Source organism: Pristis pectinata, chromosome 13 (genome assembly GCF_009764475.1).
Source record: "Pristis pectinata isolate sPriPec2 chromosome 13, sPriPec2.1.pri, whole genome shotgun sequence".
NCBI classification, from domain to species: domain Eukaryota; kingdom Metazoa; phylum Chordata; class Chondrichthyes; order Rhinopristiformes; family Pristidae; genus Pristis; species Pristis pectinata.
The window spans coordinates 36,521,423-36,547,839 of NC_067417.1; the positions used below are offsets into that span (position 1 = coordinate 36,521,423).

A 26,417-nucleotide genomic window follows, 5' to 3' on the forward strand; every position below is an offset into this window, starting at 1 on the left:
ACAGCAGCTATACCTTCTAGCCTAGCATAAAAATACAAAAGGAATCGAGGCCAACAAAAGAAGTTTAGGATAATATTAAGTCTGAAAAGGAGTCCTTTAAGATTACCAGGCAAAGAAGCAAACCTGAAGATTTGGGTCAGTTTAGATTTCAGCAAAGAAGTCTGGGGTAAACCTGAGAGAAATATAAAAGCTTCTTTGAATATAAAAAAGAAAACAGTTACAGGAAAATTCGTAATAGGGAACAGGAAATTGCAGAACATTTAAACAAATACGTTTGTTCTGTTTTCATCGAAGAGGAACCAAGAAACTAATGAAGATGAGAAACTAAAGGAAATTAGCATTAGTAATGAAATAGTGTTGCAGAAATTAGTGGAACTGAAAGCTGATAATTTGCAGCCCAGAGCAATAACAGAGGTAGCTTTGGTAATCGTGGATGCATTGGTTATCATTTTCCAGAATCTATACTTATGGACTAGTTCCACTATTGGAGAATGATAATTGTGACCCACTTTTTAGAAATGAGGGAGAGAGAAAACTGAAAACTACAGACTAGTTATGTGAATGTCAGGAGTGGGGAACATACTAGATGCTGTCATAAAGGATGTAATAATAGGATGCTTGGAAAATATTAAATGGATTAGATAAAGTTGACATGTATTTCAGGAAGGGAAATCGTGTTTTGCAAACTTACTGGAGTTGTTCAAGGATGCAGCTGATAGGATAGATAAAGGAAAATCAGTGGATTGTGAGTACTTAAATTTTCAGAAAGCTTTTGATAAAGGCCCACACAAATGGTTAGTGTTAAAGTTAAGGTGTTTGTTATTGCGTGTAAAGCTTACTGACTGAAATTCAGCAAAAATGTAATAATAACAAAAACTTTAACTTGCTTCTATTTAGACAGAACTATCAAAATAATTTTTGTCTTAAATCTAGTTGCTGTGCATTTATTTGTGAGTTGTGGAATTCTTTCATATTTAAAATGTACTTTGCAGTGTCATAGAGTTGTAGAACACAGAAAGAGGCCCTTTGGCTCACCAGATCCATGCCATATCCTGCTATGCCTAGCCAATCTAAGTGTCTGTCTAAATGCCTCTTAAACATAGTGATTGTGTCTGACTCCACACCTCCTCTGGCAGCAAGAATTCCAGATATCAACCACTCTCAGTGTGTAAAAAAAAACTTACTCCTCATCCTCTTTAAAACTTCTTCCTCTCACCTTAAACCTATACCCTCTTGCCTTTCATATCCCTACCATGGGAAAAAGATTTTGACTGACTATCCTATCTATACCTCTCATAATCTTATGTACTTCTATCAGGTCAACCCTCAGTCTTCTTCACTCCAGGAAAAACAAGCCCATCCTTTCCAATCTCTCACCATAACTAAACCCCTCCAATCCAGGCAACATCCTAGTGAATCTCCTCTGCACTCTCTCCAGCACAACCACATCCTTCGTATAGTGTGGCGACCAGATACTCCAAGTGCAGCCTAACCATTGTTTTGTAATCAGTGTTACTGCTGAAAGTTAAAGAGGTGTTATGAATTTGTGGCAAAGGCTCTGGTTTTGTTGTTCTTTGATTTCCTTGGAGCTGTGAAATTTTTTGAGCTTGTGCTATGAAAGATCATGAGGTTCAGATGATTGAGATTCCTTTTGTGTAGGAAGCAGCAGCTTTTGGAGAGTCAGATGGTCATGCTATATGGGAGGTGACATTTAATACACTCAGAGATTTGTGGAGTCCTGAAACAAGATTTTCCTTTAATCTACAAAAAAGTTTTGATGCATCTGGCTGTGTTTCTCTGTAAAACTGTGGGTGGGGTGGTGGTGGGGGTGGGGAGAACAAGAATTAAAGATAATTATTGTTAAAGGTATCCAGAGATGATCAAGTTTTTGCTAGCATTTCTACCAGTACTAATTTCACACCTTTTATTCCATCATTTTAGATCCTTTCCACTCTAGTTAAAGGAATCTCAAAGCCAGTGACATGCAAGATCCGTATTTTGCCATCTGTAAGTGTCCAAATGTTTGCTCATGTTCTAGTTTGTCATAACTTTCATTGTCGTAATCTTCTTTATCAGTTCTGTTATTGGCAGAAGTTGTTATTGATAGCTTCATCACTCATAATGCAGAGACTTGGACTGACGGTCCAGTGAATGCAAATTTAAATTCTACCCTTCTTTAAAAAAAAATCTGGAAACGAATACCTGTTTCCACTAAAAGTGACTGCGAAGCTGTCAGTCTGGTATAAAACTCATTAATATCTATAAAACCAACCAACTCACCAGATCTGGCCTTGTGTGATTGCAATCCCACTCTTGTGTCATTGTCCCTCATCTGCCTTCTGAAGTGGTGTGGCAAGCCATGCAATTGCAGGTGACCCCTACATTACGGCCGTTCGGGCAACGGAAATTGGCCCTTCAGGAATTCACAAATCACCACCCAAAAATTTGAGATATGGAATAAAATTCGCTCTCACAGAATTTGTGTGGGAAAAAAATTAAATAAATCAACACAAAATGTTTTTTTTCCAACTCGTGTTTCTTGACACGTGCACAGATGATGCTTTGCATTATGGAAAATCGCGAGATGGTAACTAGGTGGGGGGGTGGTCACCTATACATCAAAACTATTACATTTATCTGCCACCACCTTCTCAAACCTTCATCAGAGAAACTATAAGTGTCAACCTTAACCTGAGACTTGCACTTAAGTCAAGTGTTGCATTTCTCAAATGCAAAGACATCTTAATGATGAGGATAAATAGATATAGTCTGGATGTGTGTTTATAATTTTGAACAATAATTGCAGGAGTGTTGTGGCCTAAAGACTATGATACTGGACTTATAACCCCAAAGGTCTAGATCAGTGAGCTGGTGAAATGGGTTCAGACATTTAACAGAGACATTTAAGAGGTGTTTAAAAATGTAAGGAATTTTAATGGTGAATAGGGAAAGTTTATTTGTATTGGTTGCCGAGTTTGAGACAAACCTCATCGATTTAAAATTGTCATTAGGTGTAAGTAGAGAGCCTTGAGGAAATCTTTCTCAAGGTAGGTTGTTAGACCATACAGAATTTTCTCCTAGATATTGGTGCAGCAGATCAAATTCAAATAAGTATTAGAAACAGAAAGTATAAGGCTGTGACAGGAGCACATAGAGTGGGGTTAATCTTCAATTGCTGTCGCAGGGTTGGCACAGATGGGCGTGGTTTCCCATTACAAAATCTTTGAATCCACCTTTTCTACCAAGAAACAAACAATCTGCCAGAGGAACTCAGCAGGTCAAGCAGCATCTTTGGGGGAAAGAAATTGTCCATGTTTTGGGTTGAAACCCTGCATCAGGACCGAGAGGGAAGATCTTTCCCTTCTTTCTCCCCACAGATGCTGCTTGACCCAGCTTCCTCCAGAAGATTGTTTGTTGCTCCAGATTCCAGCCAATGCAGTCTCTTGTGTCTCTTTTCTACCAAGTATATGGCCTCTCCTTTTTAACCTCATTCTACATGCCCTTGAGTCTGTTTATCGTCTTCAAGACACCTCGGGACAAGTAAAAACCTAAACTTCCACACAAATTACATGTTGTTCTAAATAATTGGTTATTCTGGGACCTTCCAAGCTAGTTCTACATATTATTTTTGTTGAAAATTCAAACACTGCTTTTAGGTAACTCCTCCCACTCTGTTGTCGGCACTGAGCAGTCAAATGTTTCATAGCTAGCCTTGAATGACACTTTACTTTGCAACTGCAGATGCATTGAAATTGTGAAGGAATAATGGCCTTGGAATAGTAAGTGTGCAAAGTGGTTCTTGTGCGTTGTACGTACATTTTCGTTAAAGACCCAAGATTTCAAATTTCAATTATGCCCAGGGCCAAGGAAACCAGATGCTATTTCCTAAAGAAAAATGTTCAATCAAACAGAGCAATGTTTTACAGTTTAAACTCCTTTCACCCCTGGGTTGGCATTGTATAGCACACTGGGACATCAAGTTGCATTAGCTCATTCTTAAAGCAATTCCTCCCAGCTCTTTCTTCACATACACATCTCAATAGGGTGGATACGGGGGGACGTTTCCCCAGCTGAGAAAGAAGAAGGTTATTTAATACGAAGGCGAGGAGAAGTTTCTTCACTCAGACTGGTGAGGTTTTGGAATCCTCTACCCTGGCAGGCTGTGGAGACTCAGTCTTTGAGTTCATTCATAACAGAGAGAAACAGATTTCTGGATATTAAGGAAACAAGGGATATGGGGATAGTACAGGAAAATGGAGCTCTGCTAGAAGCGCAGCCATGATCTTGATGAATGGTGGAGCAAACTCAAAGGGCCAATTGACCTGCTCCTACTTCTTAAGTTTTTATTAGATTCCTGCAGAATTTTTCTCCCAAATGTTTCTCTTTGTTGACAGTGGCATTTGCTGCTTAAAGTATTGCTCTGTGAATTAACAACAATCGTGTAAAACTTGGGCTCTTGATCTTGTGATTTGTTTAAATACTGCCTTTAATTGCAGCTGGAAGACACCATTAACCTTGTAAAACGTATCGAAAGAACAGGAGTTGCAGCTGTGGCAGTCCATGGAAGGTAAAACTAAAGTCTGGGCACTCTCTTCTGATTGACACCTTCTAGTGGGTTGCATTTCAAGTAACTCAGGAGAACAGCATCACCTGAGCCCTTAAGATGATGATTTAAATTTCTGGAACTTGAATTCAGTTGAACCCAGACTGAGATTCTGGATGACTCCACTGATTACTTGTGGGCATGTGATAACAACACGTTACCCTCCAGCATCATTATGTGTTACTCCAATGTCTTCAGTAAACTGAAATCTGGAGGTAGTGAGCTCACCGTGGACCTGCTCCTTCTCCAAAACTAGAGAAGGGACTCTCTTCAACGTCTAGATATCAATTTGGCATAATGTCAGCCCTGAGTCAGCAAGTTCAAACTCCACTTCAGGATTTGAGTACATCATCTCGACTGCCACTTCAGTACTGATGAAGTTTAATACTGATGAAGGGCTGTAGCCTTCAAAATGTTTTCTTCTGGTTAAGACTTTAATCTGTTTAGGGAGATCTCCACCAACCTGACTAATGTTTCTACTTTAAAACATTTAATGGCAATGTTTATTAATTCTTTATTTTTGTTCTGCTGGAAAACTGAAATATCTTTATGCTTTGTAAATTGAAAATGTTGATTAGTCAAGTCAAAAAGAGTATGTACATTTTCAGCTCTGAACTGGGGACCTTGGCTTTTTAGATCCATAAGGAAACCTTGACTTTTGACTGGTCCTGGGACTTTGACCTGTTAGCTCTGTTCTGGGGACCTTGGCTTTTTAGCTCTACATGGGGGACCTTGCCTTCCAGTGCAGTTTAAGGTAATTACAGCTTCAGGTTGGCACAAAGATAAGTACCACTTCAACCTAGTTCCTCCTTGACTTTCTGCAGTCGGGACTATTATTTCAAATCCTGTCTTTTTCCCATTTCCTTCTTCTTAAATTTGCTTCTGAAATTATTTCCATCGCTCTTTGTAGTTAGACAATGCAAATCCTAAAATCCTTATTCATTAAAAAAAAACTCCCATCTTCCCGTTTGACAGTGATCTCAACTTAATGTCCACCTTGTTACCAATTCAAAGATAAACGCAAACAGTTTTCTTCATGGCTTAACGGAACTTTGCATAGTTATAAAAATCTTCGTGCAGTAGTAGGATACAATATGGCAAAAAGAATCAGGGGAGTAGATGGGCATGAGCAAGAGTGTTGCAGGATCACAGGGGAATAAGAGGGGAAAAAGGGACTAGTTGGATTGCTCTATTGGGAGCAGGCATGGACCCGATGGGCTAAATGATTTCTTCTGCGTCATGATAAATTAAATAAGTTATTGAAGCTATCAAACTCCTTGAATGTTTCGAACATCCACAAACACTTAGAGACTGTAAAAAATTAACTATTATTAAAGCATTTTTTTAAAAAATTTAAAATACCAAAAATCTTCTAAATAAAACAGACACTTAAAAATACTCAATTAAAAACATAAATTAACTACTACTTTCCTTATGCCCTTCACAGTTATTCTCCTCCACCAAAATAAGTTTGGAAGCAGTCCAACTACATTTAGTTTGTGATTGCTGTAACACAGCGTTCCTTTGTTGGACCATGAGAAGTTCAGCATCAGAGCACATTTGCTCAACTGATTAACAAAATAAACTTTTGTTTGTTGTTTAGCCATTTTCTACCGATGGATATCTCCAGTACGAAACCGGTTCTTTTGTGTACCTTCCAACTATTGTCATCATATTGTATCCTACTACTGCATGGAGATTTTTATAATTATGGGGTTCTCTGGGTTTCCAGTGGGACATAGTACATTAAATGTTAAAAACAATTCCCAAAAAATTTTTAGGAGTATTTTTAGCAGGTTGGCTGAATGTCAGACATTTACAAACACTTAATAGCTCTGATAATAACAGCCAGTGAATATAAAGGTTGGGGGGAGGGGTGGGGGGGGGGAGTTTGCTCACCAGCTGTTGAAGCCATTCTATGGGGGCACCTAGCTGGTGAGCATCCCCACACCCCCACCCCCCCCCAACCCCATTGAAGTGATGGGAGCAGTCAGAAAAATTCACTCCAGATTATGGTTGAACAAGCAACGTGGCCCAGAGGCAGGTTTACTGCAGTTTCTGCCCTGATATGCTGTGAGCTTTCATTCCAGTCTGTACTAAGTGTTTACCAGCAGTTTACCTGTAAGGGAGCCATTCTTTTGCAAGTATCTTACAGATATGCGACATTAAGGAAATGTATCAAGATTAATTTCCTTGCTATAAGAACAGAGTTCATTAAAACTATGGATGTTTCCTGAAGAGGGGGATGATGTTATTACCAGCCCTTTGCTAAAACAACAGAAGCTAATTATTCCCCACCTCTTGCTCTTTGCACTTTTTTTTTTAACTTTTCCCTTAAAATTGCATCTATTCTGTGGCAGAATGATCCTTTGCGTAGTAACATGACATAAAGAAATTTCTGCCAATCTCTCTGCCTTTCAATGTTAATGTGAGTTACCATGTTAATAACTTCCCAGCCAGTTAAAGCAGCCATTCCCTACTTATTCCACCATAAATGCATCAGAATTGAAAACCCATTAATAAATCATCTCTGTACTCCAAAGAAAAATATGTTCTCGGGGCTTGAGTGATCCTGGCATGACCACATTTATTGGCCATTGCTGGTGGCACTGAGAAGGTATGTGGTCTTTTAGTCTTTTGAGTGTTTATGGTGATGGTGCTTCATGATCCACTGGTAACCAACTCTGCATGGTCTGTGACTTGGAGGTGATGATAGTTGAATGTTGCATGTGTGGTACCTTGGGTCTATCATCATAGTTATACTTTCCCACCCTGCCAACTTCTCCTTATAGATACCAGCTTGATCAGTTTTAAATGACAACTAGCACTTGAAGTTTTGCACACAAGCAGATTTCACTGTATATTCTCGTGGTAAAGTTCAATGTGTAAAATGACTGCATCAATGAATTTATGAACTAGAAGTGCCAGAATTACTCTGCATTCTTGACAATAACAATTTGCATTGTTATGGTACCTCTATGGTGGGATAACATTCTGATATGGTGACAAAGGGTCTTGAACCTGAGAAGTTTCTCTCTTCACAGATACTGTCTCACTTGCTGAATGTTTCCAGCATTTTCTGTTTTTATTTCACACTTCCTGCATCTTCAGTTCTTTGATTCTCATTCTAAGGTGCCATGTAGAGTTATCAAATGGAATTTGATGGTGAATTATATTTTAAGTGGGTAGTCATAAAGGGAAGTTTCAATGAGCTTTTGAATGACAGTTGAGTGCTTTAAGGTAAGAATTCCAGAGCTTGGGAATGAGGAAGTTTAAAGTAATGGCTGGAATGCCAAAAATCAAGGATGTGCAAGAGGCCAGAATTAGAGCACAAGGAAGATGGGAGTTACAGAGGAGGAATTTGGGACAATGATAGTTATTGCTCTAGCTTTCTACCAAGAGGAATATATGTGAAGAAGCTGTGTCTTTCTTCTGTAAACTCATTGCAACACTGAATCTGTCTTTTCAACAGAAGGAAGGAAGAAAGGCCACAGCATCCTGTGCACTGTGATGTAATCAAAGCGGTCTCTGAAGCTGTTTCGATCCCGGTAATAGCAAAGTAAGTACAGTTAATCATCCAGCCGAGCACAGAGTTCGATCCATGGGTACAGCAGGACTTGTTTGTTGAGGAAAACAACCAGCCTATTGTACTTCCCACCCTTATGAAAAGGAAAATCCATATGGGGGTGACTGCTGAGCAGCCACTACTTCAGCAGTCGAGGTTAACCCTTAGATTTTGAGTAAATGTTTTAGAAATTAGCAGGCAAGCTATTGGTAGTCCAGAATAATATTCAATATTTTCTTCAAAACAAACAATAGGCTTTGACCTCAATTTTTTGCTGCCAGGAGAAACTCATTAATCTGGTGGTGCACGCATCATTTTATTATCTGTCATTGTCTATTCGCAAATAATGTTTTCTGTTCAGACACTTTGTTGTATTGTGCTCTTTAATTTGATCTGTGAGCTTATTTTACACTCTTGCTCTCACGTAAAACTACTGCACAGTTTTATTTTTGTCCTTTTTGCATATCTTTCAAGGAATGAATTTCGACTAATCTATGAAAATCAGACTTTGCACGTCCTCTGTGCTAGATGCATCTAGTAGAATTGACAGAAATAATTGGGCTGTCTTACTGGAAAAATACCGATAACTTCATGGCACAAAGTATTCCTTAGGTTAGACAGCTAGGTGAGAGAAGAAAAGACATGCTGTGAGTTACAATTTTCTGTAATGTGTTAGAAAATTTATGCTGCTCAGTTACTTTCCTTGCACAAAAGATGGCTTACCCCTGTGGTTTTTACAGAAAATTAGAGCAACTCAGCTCCACCTTTAATGATACAACAATTGTAAACGCAATGCCAATCAACCTCTTCGGCATAGAGAATGAATTGTTTGAACTGTTTCATTTCTGCATGCAGTAAGTTTGACTTTGATAAAGAACTATTAATTTTCTTTCTTGCCTTTCCTTCCTCATTTGTTTCCTCTCATGATCTGATCTTTCTTCCCCTTTTCCTTATTTCTTTCTCTGTATATCTAATTTAAATTTTTTCATCTCTCCCCCTCTGTTATTTTCATTCACAGATCCCAAAATCCCAATTGTAAGTTTTGACTCCAGAATTTTTTCTAGCTGGAGGATATAGAAAAAGTTCTTAACTCACGGTGGGAGCAGCAAGGAGCCCTGGTCCTGCTGGTGTTGCCCACTCTAGCGCACCCATGTGTTTAGCATTGTTATTAATTTTCTGGTTGCAATGGTTGCATAAAACCAGATGCTGATAAATTCCAATCACATGAATAACCACAAACTTCTCCTCCCATTCTCCTGCTGAAAAAGTAATCTTTAGGTCACATATGTTTAATTTCATTACTTAGGCCATTTGAAACAATGGTAGATGCAATGAAAGTGTCCTTAAAATTTTTTGACATTTTATCTTTTGTGTCGTCTGGTCCATAAGAAAGCATGTTTTGAAGAGTGAGAAACAAAGGGGAGTGGGATTTCTGTTTGCTCTTAAAAGTATGTCCCTTCCATTCCTATAATGATTCTCGTGATCTGTAGCATTGTAAAGAACAGTCCCTGTACATTCTCTGGGATCTGAAGTTCCTTAACAGTTATATTACATTTACTTCACTTAAGTTTACGAGACATTCAACCAAACTATAACATAGCCAATGCATAACTAGTAACTTATACAATAACTTGCTGTAAAACAGCGCAAATCTAATTTTAGCTCCTGTCACCCAGTACCATTGATGTGTAGAACTAATTTTTAATTAATCTCAGACGAATTGTGTCGTATAATTATGTCTTGCCACATGTATAAATGTTTCCCCCAAAAGATGCGCAGGATCCCTGCTGTCAAATAAACAAGAATATCTTGTTTGTTCTTCAACTCATATAGTTTTCATCCACATTGCCTAATACAAGAATTTCAAATTGCAAACTGAAAGCTCTAAATACTGCTTTAGATGACTATGGTAAGTATTGCCCCCTTCCTTTATATGTTTACCATAGTCCCTGGCATATCTCCTGGAGGTTGCACTTGCACTGTGACTGGCCATGCCTCCTGTCCTGGTAGTTAGTACTCTTCTGAATCAGGAATCTGATTGGTTACTAATAACACTGGGCTTCCACTGTGCTCTCCATTAAAGAGCTACTGTAATGCCTTATGGATGCTGCATCGACGAAATTCATTTGATATTTAGAAAATATAATTTTATTTAAGAGCTGCTCATGATTTAAAACAGAACTTTTAACAGTATCTGAAAATCATGAACTCTGGTTGATATTAGTGAATTATCCAGAGACTGTTGTGTGTTATCCCATTCTAAGAGATTACATTAGTAAAATGGACCTCATTTGTTCTAAGGTATTATATGTCCTGTGAGCAATGCACAGCTGTTATATCACTTCAGCCGTATTAAAATCACTTTGCTCTCCCTCTCAGTGGAGGATCTCAGGAGATTATCAAAGATTTTGCAGGCATTGAAGCATTCCGCTGGGCAACAAATGCCTCTTCAGTGATGGTGGCCCGAGCAGCCATGTGGAATCCTTCCATATTCAGGAAGGAAGGACTGTTACCAGCAGAGAAGGTGTTAAAGGAATATCTCACATACGTGAGTATTTTAGTTGCAATGTGACATGCCTGTTGTTAACTGCAGAAGGAAAGGAATAAAGTATTGGAGGTCGTAATTTATCTGCTTCCTAAATGGAGCAATTCCATGTGTTAATAATTGGATGTTCTTCACATTCCACATGTGATTCCACATACATATGGTAAGCAGGGCACTTGCCAAAATCTTACAGGAACAATAGGATCAATGGTTCTCTTGTTATACTTTGTTTTCCTTTTAGAGTTTGTCTCTGTTGAAACTGTAAGTTGAAACAAAAATGGTCATAAAACCAATGACAAATCCAGAAGGTGAAAATCAAAAAACTGGAAATCTAAAACAAAAACAGAAAATCCTGGAAATACTCAGCAGGACAGGATGCCTCTGTGGGAATAGTCAGGATTTCAGATTGGAGACCATTCTCGGTATCAGTCAGCCATCTGTAATATTAACTCAGCTTTTTTTTCCTCTCTTTTTTATTTCTCTGGGAATGGAGGACATATCCAGCCTGACCTGCTGAGCATGTCCTCCAGCTTTGTGTTTCACAACACCCACATTCTTTTGTCCAGGTTCTTTTGGCTATGTTCTTACCCTCCAGAGTCATAAGAGTTATACAGCACAGAAACAGGCCCTTCAGCCCAACTCATCCATGCCAGCTAGTCCCATTTGCCTGTATCCCAATAAACCTTTCCTATCCATGAACCTCTAGCAGCTCCTCATTGACGTTGAGTCGGAGTACAGGAAGGAGATAGAGAGCCTAGTGGCACGATGTTAAGACAACAACCTTTCTCTCAATGTCAGCGAGACAAAAGACCTTGTCGTTGACTTCACGAAGCAGGGTGGAGCACGCGTCCCTGTATGTATCATTGGTGCTGAGGTGGAGATGGTTGAGAGTTTCAAGTTCCTAGGTGTAAGTATCCTGGTCCAACCACGTTGACGCTATAGCCAAGAAAGCGCACTAGTGTCTCTACTTCCTGAGGAGGCTAAGGAAATTTGGCATGTCCCTGTTGACCCTCACCAATTTTTACGGATGCACCGTAGAAAGCAACCTATCCAGATGTATCACAGATTGGTATGGCAGCTGCTTGGCCCAAGACTGCAGAGAGTTGTGGACACAGCTCAGAACGTCACGGAAACCAGCCTCCCCTCCATTGACTCAGTCTACACTTTCCGCCTCAGGGAAAGCAGCCAACGTAATCAAAGACCCCTCCCAATCTGGTCATTCTCTCTTCTCCCCCCTTCCATCAAGCAGAAGATACAAAGGCCTGAAAGCACGCATCACCAGGCTCAAGGACAGCTTCTGTCTTGCTGTTATAAGACTATTGGATGAACCTCTTGTATGATAAAGATGAACTCTTGATCTCTCGATCCACCTCGTCATGGCCTTGCACCTTATTGTCTATCTGCAAAGCACTTTCTCTGTAACTGTAACATTATATTCTACGTTCTGTTATTGCTTTTCCCTTTATACTACCTCAATATATTTATATTTTGAAATGATCTGTCTGGATGGCATGCAAAACATAGTTTTTCGCTGTATCTCGGTACATGTGACAATAATAAACCAATTACCAATTGACCACATAACCTTCTTTACACCTTATCCCCATGGTCACCCGGTTTTACCCTGTCAGAGACAACCCCTCTCCCACCCTCCCTGCAGCTTAACAAACTTCTTTTGTCTGCTTCTCAGTTCTGACAAAGCGTCTCTGACCTGAAATATTGACTGTTTCTTTTCCCACAGATACAGACTGACCTGCTGAGTATTTCCAGATTTCCAACATTTATCTGTTTTTGCTTTACAATTCCTGATGGAAAGGGTACAGTATATCAATCCACCTGTTATTCCACAAAAGTTTACCCATTGACACCCAGGGTCTTTATACTTAGAAAAAAATTGAACAGAAATCCATACATGCAGAACATCCAATATAATTTCCACATCAAAGACACTATACCTTCTGTCAAAAATACATCAGATGTTCGGGAAGTTTCTTTTTCCAAATCAGAAATCTGTTAATAAGTAGGGTAGATAGAGACTTTTTCCCATGGTGGAAATATCTAATACTAGAGAGCATAGATTTAAGGTGTTTTATGTTAAATATGTGAATCTAAAGCAGAAAATGGTGATTTATATAATCTGGCACATATGTATAATTGAATGACCAATTGCTGACCATACAGTCTTATCTATGAAATAATCATCCTGTTCTCTACAATATGTTAATATGTCTGTTATTTATATCAGGTCAGCAGAAGAATGTTGACTGGGATAGAAATTAATTTTAGCCTTAAGTAGATGACGTTTCCAGTCCCCTGGAGGTTTGCAGCCCCTGAATTTGTAATTACTTGCCATACATTAGTTTAACTCACCAGAAGTTGCAATGGCCCTCAAATATTGCAAACGGGGAAAGTAAAAAAGAAAGCTGGAAAAATGACTTTAGATAAAGTACTGTAAACTTTTATGTTGTACATTAATATAACTGAAAACTACATGAACATTATTACATCTGATTTTACAATATTTTGAACCAGTTTGAAACAGTTTTAAGGTTTGTTTAAAAGGAAGTATACACTTTTCATTAAAGTCTGAAGCTTTGAGAAAGTATTGCTTTAATCACATTTTTTCCTTTCATTCCTCTTCTCCAGGCAATTAGATATGACAGCCATTATTCAAATACCAAATACTGTCTCTGTCAAATGTTGAGAGATAAATTAGAATCAGCTCAAGGAAAAAAGCTGCATGCTGCACAATCAAATGAGGAGATTTGGTGAGTACGTTATTCAGTTTATAGATTGTCGAGGAAACCTTGTATCTGTGATAACTGAGAATGCTTTATGCATGTGTGAAAGGAGAGTTGTGTGGTTAAGAAAAATGGCCTTCATTTAATTCTGTTTTAATGGCACTTAAAATCATAGGTAGAGGTTTGGGAGGAGTTTTCAGATTAGCCTAGACGAGTAATTGGAGTGCATTTTGTAGCTGACGTATGACATGGCCATTGCGCACTGGTGGTGGGGGGGTTTGGGGGGGGGGGGGGGATTGATTTTTAGGGTGATGGATGGGGTACCAATCATGTGGACTGCTTTGTCCTGGATGGTGTCAAGCTTCTTGAGGGTTGTTGGAGTTGTACTCGTCCACATAAGTGGGGAGTCTTCCATCACACTCCTAACTCATGCCTCCCGGATCAGGGGAGGGCTCTGGGGTGGTAGGAGGTGAATCAGGATGCTCGCCCTCTGACTTGTTTCTGAATGCATGTTTCTTATGTCACTGGTCCAGTTAAGTTCCTGATCAACATTAACCCCACCGGGATGTGGGGTCTCAGCAATGGTAACACCACTGAACCACAAGTGCTGCTGTTTAGACCACGGCTGATTGCTTCCACTTGCTATCACTCAGCATTCCTCCGTTCCTGTACCTAAAAGATTTCTGACCTCACTCTGAAAAGTCGAGTCAATTCAGAAATCGCGGAATTTTGGGGCAAGGATTTCTCCTACCCTTTATGTAAAAAAAAATGCATCCTCACTTTGTTCTTGAATACTCTACTTCTAAAATGATATATCCATTGTTTCTGATTTCTGCGCTCCTGTATGAAATGTTTCATTCACTAATTGAATGTGCAGAAAAAAACATATGAATGTTGCACGTGGTTTATACAACCCTCTGATGAACTTGACTCCATTATGTTTCTATTTTTTGAGAAATAGCTTGTTCTGTTACAGGATCTCTGGTTTCATTAAACCACAGTTATTTTTTGTTTAAACCTAATGTGCAGTAAATCAAGCCCTTGACTGGAAGTCTCATTATGAAAGCAGCCAATCTGATACTGGAAACCAACACAATCCTTCAAAGCTGGCATAGTCAACTGCTACCATATGTGACAAACCATACATTGAGATCTATAGTTTAGTTGGCCTTCCGTTCATTAAGCTGGGAATTGACTGGGAAATTAAATCTAAATGAGTCAGTGTTTACACCATTTGTTAATGGAGTATTCAGTTCCTGTTGCATGCTGACATCTCACCAAATCAACCTACATTACATGTGCTAATAGTGCTTTGCTTGAAATTCCTCCTGATACCATAATAGTTTACAGTTGGGCTGTGGAGAATAATGAAATAAGATCAAGTAGTCAGATCCACCAGAACTGCTGAACTAGGTAAAAGGAAAATTAACTTTTACATTTGTAATAATACTGTATACTTGCGGCAGAACATTTACTGATTATTTTGTCAGTTTTGATGTTAATGTCTGACCTCTCCAGGTTCAAATTATTTTACTCATTTTAATAAACTGATCTGTAAATTAACCGAAGTTACTGCTGAAATGTTCTGGCAGTAATATTGAACATGGAGCAGAAGAACTGGGCTTTCCCCACATCAGGATTTGCTTCACTCATCATCACCACATATCATTTGGCTAATAACAGACCCAATGTGCCCCCATTCTCTTCATTAACGCTCAAACTCTGCAGGTTGGTGCTCCTACTGATTTTCAGCTGGATACAATGGAACAACAATTTGCAATGTTACTTGTGCCTTTTTTTAGTTGGCTAATCGTGCTGTAAATCAGTTGGCACATGATCAATGTGTCCAGCCGGAAAACAGGCCCAAAATTCCAAAAGAAAACAAGAACTGTACATGTTGGAAATCTAAAATAAAAATAGAAAAAGCTGAACATAAAACCTGTCAACTTGTATAAAAAGAAATGACAAGTTGATATTTTATTACAAGGTCCTTCCTCAAAGTTGTCTTGAGTTTACATTTCACTGCTTTTTTGCATGACTATCCTCTCAATATTGAGAGATAGCTAGAGTCTAGCTAAGTGCAATTGTCTACAGGTTATTGTCACTGAAAATCTTCATTACAGCTGGGTTGCAATAATTATCAAATTGAACTTTTTCTTTGTGAATGTTTGCCTCTACAACAATTTAAAACTGAATTGTCTAAGCTCACATCTCACAAATTTGTTTAACATATTTGAACCATTCTGATTCTGTACTGGTATTTGGCCATAACTTGACAATTAAAGTCATCCTGAACTTCATACACACGTACACACAACCTTTATCACATACTAAGTCACACTTAGTATTGATTTCACTGATACTGATACCATCCCTTGTGTTTCATTGTGCTCACAATTTTCTGACAGCGTTTTCATATTTGGCCCTCATAACATTTAAGCAAAAGTAATAACTTGTAAACCTAATGCTTTCAAACAACTTCAGGAAATTAGAGCCTTAAACTGCAGTAGCCCAGAATTAGAAAATACAAGGGAATTGGCCTTGCCAGTATTTGATGGATTGTTAAATATGGGATTATTTTATAACCTATCATCTTCATTGTGGAATCCGCTGACTGTCCAAATTTTGCTGAGTGAAAGCTGTTGCCTGCACTCACTATTGCCCTGACCTCATCTGCTCCAGATCTGGGAGTCTGATTCTTACTGGCTAAGACAGACCCGGACCTGAGCAGTGAAGCCCTGAACAGTGGCAGGGCCTCAAGCACCACAATCGGTTGATGGATGCAGCCAGAAAAAGCCTTGCCTCCTTCAGTATCGTTTGTCAAAGTTGTTGAGGTTTTTTCAGCCATTCAGAAATATTTTAAAATGAGATAAAGGATTATAATATGAGATTATTTTTCAAAAGCATGAAAATAAAAATCTTAAATACAAATGAACAGGTTTAAATAATGAATAACATTAAAAGAAAAATAACTGTATTTTTCTTCTCACAGTCCTACAATCTTTAATCCAGTGATCAAGTTTGTAGATCCCACACCAGGACTAATCTGGCACAGGATCTAAGAGCAGACTTCCCAAGATAATTGGCAGCAAGTGGTGCAGCTGGTGGAGCTGCTGCCTGACAGCACCAGAGACCCAGATTCAACGTCTGTCTGTGTGGAGTTTGCATGTTTTCCCTGTGACTGCATGGGTTTAATCTGGGTGCTCCAGTTTCCTCTCTCATCCCAAAGACGCGCAGGTTGGTAGGTTAATTGGCCGCTGTAAATTGCCCCTATTGTGTTGGTGAGTGGTAAAATCTGGGGGGAGTTGATGAAAATTAGGGGAGAATGAAACAATGTGATTAATGTAGGATTAGTGTAACAGGGTGGTTGATCGTCAATGTGGGCTGTTTCTGTGCTGTATTCTCCCTCTGACACCATGACAAAGCGCTGGGGAACCTCAACAAGCTCCTTTCCCACCTTTGGGCTAAGCATAGCAGAAGAAAATGGCTGTGGGAACAGCCAATAAGTCCGGACCTTCATGTGAAACTGTCGGTACAATTTAGCAAAATCCAGGCCAGTAATCTGGGAGGGCGGTTGGGGGGAAGTAGAGTTAAGTTCGGAGGGAATGGGAGGATACAGCTGGGAAGACAAGAGAGTTGTGCAATGATTACTAACTGCTTCTCTTTAACAATGATGAACCACAGTTGCCATCTAATGGTGCAGACAGCAAATTACAAATTCATTTGGTTTGATATTGTGTCTGGCAAAGAAATCTTGCTCTTTGCTTCATCAGAACTCACATCTCATTATTTATTTCAGGACGTCAGTTTTATTTTACTTAAGTATAATTATATATTAGCTATTTAAAAATCTTACTTGGATTTAATCATTATGAGAATTTTTTTCATATCTGTTCAAACTTTCAAACAATTTATAACTTTGTTTTATTTGAACTGACACTTTCTGATGCAAACACCCTCAAAATGAATACTACTGCTGTGAGGAAAACACAAAATTAAAAAATATGCGGTGCATTTTATTGTGATTGACATTCTGATATTAGCTGTTTATAAACAAGCAAAGCAGTGGATGCCACAGAGTTTAATATGGAAACTAGAATCTAATAGTCACGTGCAGAAATGTGTTTTGGTTTTAATCCTGTTGGAATAGCTTTTTTGAGCTGTATTTTGTGAGGTAGGACCATGTGGGTTTGGGAGTGGGTTAAAGCTAGTGAGAGTAGCAAAATGTTGAGAAGCCAGCCTCAACCTGCAGACTGGGTCAGGGTGCGTGTGAGCAACCCCTCAGGAAAGACCAAGAGCTTAAATTCATGTTAGTATATCAAGTAGAGTGATGTTGACAGAAGTTGAAGCTCTGTGAGTTTCCTAGGCTAACTGAAACTCCCCTGTGGTGAGAAGTTTACAGCACAGTGGCACTATAAGGTACTGAGCTAATGGAAATCTGATGACGTGGTGCTTCCCTGACTGCTTCTGTGAAAGGCTTTCTTCACAGAATTCCTGGGGAGAGATAACATTGTAAACTTCGGAGGCTTGTTTGAAAACTTTGCAAATTACTGGAAGTGATCTGCACTGGAGAGACCTGAACTATCAACTCACAGTGGTGCCACTAATACTGTGCGGCTTTGAAACTTAGCTGATGATCCTCACAGATGTACGATGCCACAGGAAAGGGGTGATCATCAGAGAGATACAGCTGGCAGGAGGCCACATCCAACAGAGGATAAGCTTCTTCATAAATTGGGTCAGTACTACTTCAGTAAGCTTAGGGTGGTACATCAGACAGTGGCAGAAGTTTGCAGCTGGAACAGGACCTGCAAAGGGAGCCATTTGACTAGGCTTTACCAGCACTGTCAATCGCCATTGTCCATGACTTTTTTGCCTTGGGATCCTTCAAGGCTCTGCCTTAAGACATCAGGACAATCTCACGGCCATACACATAATCAAATTACTCTTTGTAAGGGTGAGCAATGATCCCAATCAGAACAAATGGGTGCTTTACTTTGAGTTTCCTAGTTTCCCACAGCCGCAGAGACCCAGAAGTATTTGTCACTGGCTCTACCATTGCACAGCTACTGTATCTTAAACCTTGTGTACACTTGCATAAAGATCACAGTGAGTTCTTTATGCGGTATACTCAAGGTTCCCAAGCTGGTGGCTGTTTAGAGATGAGAGAGACCTACTTAAATTGTGGCTGATGACGCTGTGAGGAACATAGTCAATGAGGCCCAGGAGTAAAGACATCCTAAAACCAGACATTTCATTGAGGAAGCCATTGATTTGCTGATGATGTGCATTGGGAACCTTAACAATTATGAAGGTGCTCGTCAATACCAGACAGCCAGGGTTTCCTTAAGGACCCAGGTATAGTGAGGTTTTGTCCAGCATGACCAACAAGACACCCATCACAGAGCCTCATCAGGCGGCTCTGAGAGACACAAGCAAGAGAAAGGGTGTTGGTGACTGGGGTTCCAAGAACTTCTCACCATTGCAAGGTTCACGGTCTCTGTCAAGTCATACAGCTGGAACACCATCTGCAGAGAGATTGACGGCCCTGTGGGAGATTAAGGATATGAGTTAAAGCTGTCAAGCCAATAATGTTTTAACTTAGAATAATTTATGCACATAATCATATTTCACTCACATTTGACTTCAAGCTTGCACATTCTTTGTTCTGTGTGGATAATATTTCTGTCACTGGGTAACTGAGGCCGATGCCTAATCTCTGTTGGCAAAGCATTCCGAGAGTCTGCTCATCTCCTCTGTCGTTACAAAGAAGCTGAACAGTTACAAAGAAACTGAACAGTTACTCCTGCTCCTGCCAGGTTGGAAGGAGGAGGCCTGTGAGTGGGAGCATTGATGTGTGTGTCAAATGAACAGATGGGGAGCTTTCATTGAGAGTGACTGTGAGGGCAAGGAATAAAATTGTATAGAGGGAGGCTTGAGTGTGTGTGGCATCATGACAGTCAGGGAAGTGAAGTAGAATATGTAGAGGACTGACATTGCCTGCAAGGAGAATTGGTGTAAGGAAAGATAAACTGAAGTAAACTCTTGAGAAGACAGTTTGAGCAGGGATGGAACAAGACAGGGTATAGGTGAGTGTGCTACTGTGCTCACCTTCCTGAGCTGTTTAGGTCACTGTGCTGTTTTTGGCACTCAATCCACCAATGTGGAACCATGCTCCTGCTGCTAATATCACTGGCAATTTCAATCACTACTCCTTAGTGACACTGGCAGATTACCTGTACAGCCCCCATAATCACATCCAACAAGGTGTCGCGAAAATGTGCATCAATCACTGAATGTCTGCACTGCATTCTGTCAATTCATTGTCATCTCCCAAACTCCAGAATCCATCAGATATCACATTTGAAATGCCCCTATATCTTCTGGAGTTGGAATGTTCTTCTCTGTGTTATCATCAAGATTGCAAATTTCAGAGAGCAGTAAATTTTGGATGATAGGGGAATTGAGAGATGGGGTGGTTAGTGCAGGAAACTAATGCTGAGGTGAAAGATCAGCCATGATCTCATTGAATGGTGGAAAGGGGTTTAGGAGCCAAATGACCTGCTCCTGCACCAATTTATTCTGTTCTGGTGGAATTGGGAAATATTACGTTAATACAATGACTCGGTTAACTAACTGCTGACACAAGTTGTTAACAGGAGAACTGCACTTACCTCCAGATTTCCTGCATATTACCAGACAATCCCACCCATTCAATACCCCTCCGGGCATATCAGAAGCTTGGAATTCAACTCTTATGTTTTATAACTAGCTCTGTGTAGATATCTTTACCTCTATGAGAATACAAAAGAAGAGAACACAGATGGGGTAATTTGGAACATAGAACAGCGCAACACAGGAACAGGCACTTCACCCCACGATGTCTGTACCGAACACGATGCCAAATCAAACTAAACCTCTTCTGCCTGCATATCCATGTCCCTCCATTCCCTGCATGTTCATATTCCTATTTAAAAGCCTATTAAAAGCCATTACCGTATCTACTTCCACCACTACCCCCGGCAGCCCATTCCAGGTACCTACTACTTCCTGTTTTAAAAAAACTTGCCCCACACATTTCACTGAAACTTTCTCCCTCTCACCTTAAATGCATGTCCTTGAGTATTTGAAACTTCTACCCTAAGAGAAAGGTTATGACTGTCTACCCTATCGATACCCCTCATAATTTTATAAACTTATCAGGTCTCTCCTCAGCCTCCAACACTCCAGAAAAAACAACCCAAGTTTGAGTTGAAAACAACCCAAGCATCCTGGTAAACCTCTTCTGCACCCTTTCCAAAGGCTCCACATCCTTCCTGTAATGGGGCGACTAGAATTGCACACAAATACTCCAAGTGCGCCCTAACCAAAGTTTGTATAGCTGCAACATGACTTCCTGACTCTCATACCCAATGCCCCGACCAATGAAGGCAAGCATGCCATACTCCTTTTTTGCCCCCCTACCTACCTGCATGAGCACTTTCAAGGAGCTATGGACCTGGACCCCAAGACTTGCTCTCCAAGACCTTGACTGGCCACTACCTGCGGCCACTTTTTACCTTAATGTTATATTCAGGCTTTCCATCTGAAATGTTTCGGTATTTTCACTGTTAGGTACTGGCTTAAAAATATATCCAAAAATTACAACAGAGAAAATGCAGATGTGAACAAGATGTTTGGTTATACTATCCAAATACATTTATGCCAAGGGAACAATATTAAGTACCACACTGATGGGAAGCCCTTATTAAATGTGTCGCAAAGTGAGTGTGAATTTTACACACAGCATTATTTATGTCGCAGACATTGTCAGGAAAGAGGAAAAAATGACCACCAGTCATTTCAGTATTTTTGGAAAAAAATGTGTAAATCACTTCCCCAAAAATGTTATGTTTCAATTTTGCTTAAATCCACATTGTAATTCTGTCACATAAATTGAATTGAACCAATAAGTCTAAAAGAAAACAAATTGTACTTGCTCATTTTTAATTTCCATTCCATTTATTGCCTCCACTAAAAATACTTTCCAATTGTACTGCCAGTGACCAAAAACTTGAAGAAGCATCAAACTTCTGAAAGTTACACAAGGCTAAGGTCTGGATCATGTCACAGTTTTTGGAGCGTAGGAGACCAGGGTCATTACAGAGGTAAATGCCGCAGCCACTTTGTGCCTAGCAACAGCACATGACCTGATGGGCTGTTTTGGAGGTGATAATGCTAGCCATGGCACCAGGAGGACATCCTTGATCTTCAAGTTAACCGGCAATCTAAAGAGGGGAGGTAGGCTTTGGTTTTGTGTTTCATCTGAAAAATGGAACCTCTGAGTTCACCCATCACTTAATGCATTCAAGTGTCAGTCCAGATAACTTGTCGTATCTTCCTATGACATAGGGGGCCGTTCAGCCAATTGAGACAGAGCATTCCCATCAGTCCCATTCCACCACATTTCCCCACAACCTATTCACTCTCACATGCTCGTCAACCACCTGAGCAAGGGGTAATAGTGTAGCTTTTTAAACAACGAACACTGCAATGATGGCCAAAAGCAGGAATGCTCCCATGGGGTCAGAGGGACCTGGACAAGACTGGTGGAGAACAATACCTGCAGGAGGCATGGTCAGTGCGGAAGGAGGATACCTGAAAGCTCCGTAGGGAACGTGTGTTATGTCTATAAATGAGTGCACTTTGGGGGAGCCAACAATTCTTGCAAATCCATGTGTCCACCCAGTCTGCTCCTGTGGGCTGAAGGAAAAGTAGATGAAGTCTCCTGCCTTTGACTGTGCCACTTGGGTGACTTTCCTAATGCAGCAGCCTGTGAGTCATGGTTTAAGGCAGTAGAAGCAGCCTGGAATGATCCTGAGGTTAGGAAGTTGAGAATGACCATGGGCACAGTCCAGGTTCGTGCCTGTGTTTGTCTCTGAGGTCACCAAAGATCACAGAACTCAACAAGGAATGCCTTGGTGAAGCATAACCTGTCTAGGCATAGTTGCTTAGAGAGGGCTGGATCTGAGCATGGATCCCTGGAAATTCTAACTGGATAAAGTCTTGGATAATGACCCCCTTTTCAATGTGTGTGATGCCAGTGGTACATTTCTGTGCCATCCAGCAAAAGAAGTGCTAAGTGTACTCAAGTCCCCATAGCAAGTCATTTTTGATTGCAGACGAGTTTAATGACACAAGCAGCAAGTGGTTCAGTCTTGGTGTGAATGGTGTGTTGAGTGAGCAGTGAGACTGCAGAGTGCTGTGAAGTAGCCTGGCAAAGAACGCAGTTTAAGTGTTGGCCCTTTAAAACTGGTTATTCCATGAGCAAATAAGAACAGTTGCTTTTCATACCAGTGAGATTAAACACTAGGCTGGTGACTAATTTTGGTTGTTGCACTATTATTGATGTTATTTGTGTTAGTTTTACGCCAGCACATTTTTCTACTGCTAATGAAATTCCCACCACAAATTGAGGGATTGAATTACGTGCCTGGCATTAGGAGATCCTGATATGGGCATAAAATTGCTTCTGTCTGGTTAAGCCTGTTTTCAAATGCTCAGTAATTTATTTTTGGCATTGTGAGGGGGAATTTCTAGATCACTGGTTTAAGTGTGATTTCTCTGTACCCCTCATAACATAATAACATAAAAATGAAAAATTTATTGAGTATTAGCAACGTAACTTGTTAAAACAATTGTTTTTGTAACTAACATTAAAGACCATTCGCTGATTATGGCTGGATTCTAATACAGTGAGGCTTTTGAAATGATCGACTATTACAAAGAAGTAATGGCTGACTTGGAGGCAAAGAGAGATCAGTTGAATGCAAAAGATCAAGGGAAATCAGAACAACAACCTGAAGATATGGAACACACTGATGCCATACAAATGGCTGTCAGGTTCAACAAGTAAGCCTGCAACATATTTCATTTATTGCAATGTGATATTAATTTTTTGGGAGAATCTTATGCAAGCACATTTACTTTCAGAATGGGTTTTGTTTTGCATCTACTTCAAAATGTATTTCTTTTAGTGGCTAAAGAAGTTTGTTTTCTGCCCCCAATCAAACTTTATATTATGAAATCTGATGTCAGAGAAGTGAAACTCCTTTACTGAAGGCATCAGGGCTTTCTGATGAAAAAAATTTTTTTTAATCATGCATCAAGTATATGGAGTAATTTAATGAAGGGGAATCAGAATCCAGTTTATTATCACTGACATATGTTGTGAAATTTGTTGTTGTGTGGCAGCAGTACAGTGTAAGACATAAAGACAATAATTACTATAAGTGACAAAAATAAATAATTCCTTGACACTGGTGCTTTTCTTTGGTTAAATCTTGAATACTCGACACCTGCAGTGTCCTTGAACAAGCAGATGATCAGTTCCAAACCTGTAAAAGACTAATAAGAAGATGTTTATTGAATTTGAGGTTTGAATCTTCTTAGATTCTTTAGGTATGTCAATATAAATTGGGATTATTTAGATGAACTTCGTTAACTTTCTCTTCAGATTTTCTTTTCTAAATTTTATGTACTGAAGGCTGGGTTTACTCATCAGGCACAGTTAGAGGGCACCAAGATGTCCAGCTGTTGGTTAGCCCGGGCAACCTCTGGTCTTTTGGCTTTTGAAATGTAGTATTCTTCAAATTCCTTTTGTAATTGTCATCCAAAGTGGACAGAATAAATCGGGAGGAAAAAAGATAAGGGGAAATAAATAGGTTTAAAGGTTCTTTTTAATAGAAAAGGCCTGCTAATGGTTATATTTGTTTAGAATGGAAAATTTAATTTAACAAAAACTCTCCCACAGTAGCACATTGAGTTTGCTTGGTAATGTACGAGCTGTTACAGGAAAGTCCGAGGTTTAACTAAACCCCACCACGTTACCCGACAGCTGCTAATTTCCCCCTACACATATACGTAAATACACACACACACAAGAATAGACAATCACATGAACAGGTGCATGAACATACACTCAGACACACATCTGTGAACAAACATGCAAACAATGCATTTACACACACACACACGCACACACTGTTTGTTTTGCTGACTTGCTGTGTGTCAGCTAAGCGAGCACTTAAATTCCAATCATGTTGGGTGCCTTTTCCTAATCCACAACTACTCCTGGAAAGAATTGGTATAAAAAGCCAACATCCTGGGGACATTATTCTCATCCAGAAGGGTCCATGAATTGCATCAATGCAGAATATAATTCCAAAGGAATACTTAAGCCTTAGGCTTTGATTCCTGATCAAAGTTCCTGTCAGTTAAACTAAGCTATTATTTTCCAGAATTTGGGCAATGAACTGTGTTTCCTTGCTGAGGCACCACCCTGTGTATATGTTGTGTGGCTCAAGGCTGAGTCAAAGGTCCTGACTTAATAGGCTGTGAAGATGGGAATTTTACACACACTTCTCTGTCCTGGCAGTGGGGAACCTTTTCCACTGTCTGCTGTATCCAGCATGGATAATAATATCATTCCATCACTTTGCATATAAATCATAGCTGGAATGCAGATTATACTGCTTTCTTTTTGCGTGAAGAATTTAGCAATTTAATTACAATAGTTGAGTTTGTGAAGGAAAAGCCTGAGTGAACCTGATACAAAACAAATAAGAGTGAGTTAGCAGCTGGAATGTAGGATTAACTGCTGCCAGTGGCAGTCATCCACTAACCATTTTTCCATCATTCTTCATGTTTTCCAACTGGCAGCAGGAGCTCTTTGGCAGGTTTAAGGGCAGTTTAACGAGAATTGTAGCCATCATAGTTTGCCAAAGAATGGAAGCATGTTGTCTTAAAAGATAATTGCAAAGTATCCAGAAACTGGTGCAGGTTGCCATCCTTTAGGCTGTACACAAAACCTGGTGTTCAGTGAGTATTTTAATAAAAACATTTGGACTTTCTTTTGTCAGCCCAGCAATTTATCATAATATAAAATTAAAATAATTGTTCACCGTTTACATTTGAAGCAACTGCTGTATGAAGTCTGTGTTGTTTCCTCCAGGCGTGAGTACCCACCTCAAATCACACCCAAGATGATATTACTTGAATGGTGTCGAAAACAGAAGCTTCCTCAACCAGTGTATGAGACAGTAAGTTTTAAACCACTAACTTACACTCTAAAGTGTTTTTTTTCACACAGGCGAAGATGCTTTTAACATTGATATGATAAAAGTATGCTGCTTTGTTAAACACCCTAGCTCCCTTCTTCTAAAGCTGGAACATTGTACCAAGCCGTGCTTAAATCCAGTTGATCAGCACTGATAAAGATCACTTTTCCGTGGATATATTTTGAACAGCTCTCCTTCTCAAGTACAAAAGTTAAGAGTCCTTTAAAAGTTACCAGTTTCTCCTAAAACTGAAAAATATTGAAATAGACTACTTTGCAGTGAGAAATGGCACAACCACACACACAATTTGGCAGCATTAGTTTTTTTTTAAATAAGATGCATCAAGTCACAAATGGAGCATACAGTTTGCAGCAGGATAGCTTGCAGGTTGCATGAGCACACTATATTCACTGGGATAACAGGTCAGATCTTAGACCTTTCAAAAATAAATATTCTATTACTTAAGTGATTAATTAAGATGTGTGGCTGGTTGTTAATTTCAGTAGTAGAATAAAGAGCTAAACTGTTTACTGAACTCGTTTAAAAGCAAAGTCCTGCAGATGCTGGAAATCTGAAATATAACAAAAAAGCCCACAAACGCTGAATATAGCAGAACATATGGAGAAAGAAACAGAGTTAACATTTCAGTCTCAAGATAGTTCTTCAAAATTAGAGGGAGTGATCTTTCCTATCAGTTTTCCTTGGCGCTGAACTTAAATTAAGTCTGTAACCTTTTCACAGATGTGCATGATGACACGAGAGTGTTCAGCACTTTCAGTTTATTTTTAATCGAATTCCTTGTTTAGTGTCTAGTACCAACACCTTCACTGGCTACCTAACTAAAAACGAAATCAAAATACCATAG

The 26,417-nt window shown here is 39.6% G+C and overlaps 1 protein-coding gene across 9 annotated transcripts in view; it reads left to right on the forward strand.

Moving 5' to 3' along the window:
- The window catches only part of dus2 (dihydrouridine synthase 2), an 84,581-nt gene that overhangs the window by 50,887 nt on the left and 7,277 nt on the right, over positions 1 to 26,417 (forward strand). For 5 of the 9 annotated variants that reach the window (XM_052028273.1, XM_052028281.1, XM_052028275.1 and 2 more), the window contains 8 exons: positions 1,942 to 2,007; positions 4,497 to 4,567; positions 8,076 to 8,162; positions 8,909 to 9,022; positions 10,548 to 10,716; positions 13,360 to 13,481; positions 23,190 to 23,345; positions 25,447 to 25,534. In XM_052028273.1, the coding sequence (XP_051884233.1) occupies positions 1,942 to 2,007; positions 4,497 to 4,567; positions 8,076 to 8,162; positions 8,909 to 9,022; positions 10,548 to 10,716; positions 13,360 to 13,481; positions 23,190 to 23,345; positions 25,447 to 25,534 (873 nt within the window). The remainder of the gene's footprint in view (positions 1 to 1,941; positions 2,008 to 4,496; positions 4,568 to 8,075; positions 8,163 to 8,908; positions 9,023 to 10,547; positions 10,717 to 13,359; positions 13,482 to 23,189; positions 23,346 to 25,446; positions 25,535 to 26,417) is intronic. The other 4 variants (XM_052028277.1, XM_052028279.1, XM_052028280.1 and 1 more) reach the window with 4 other exon arrangements.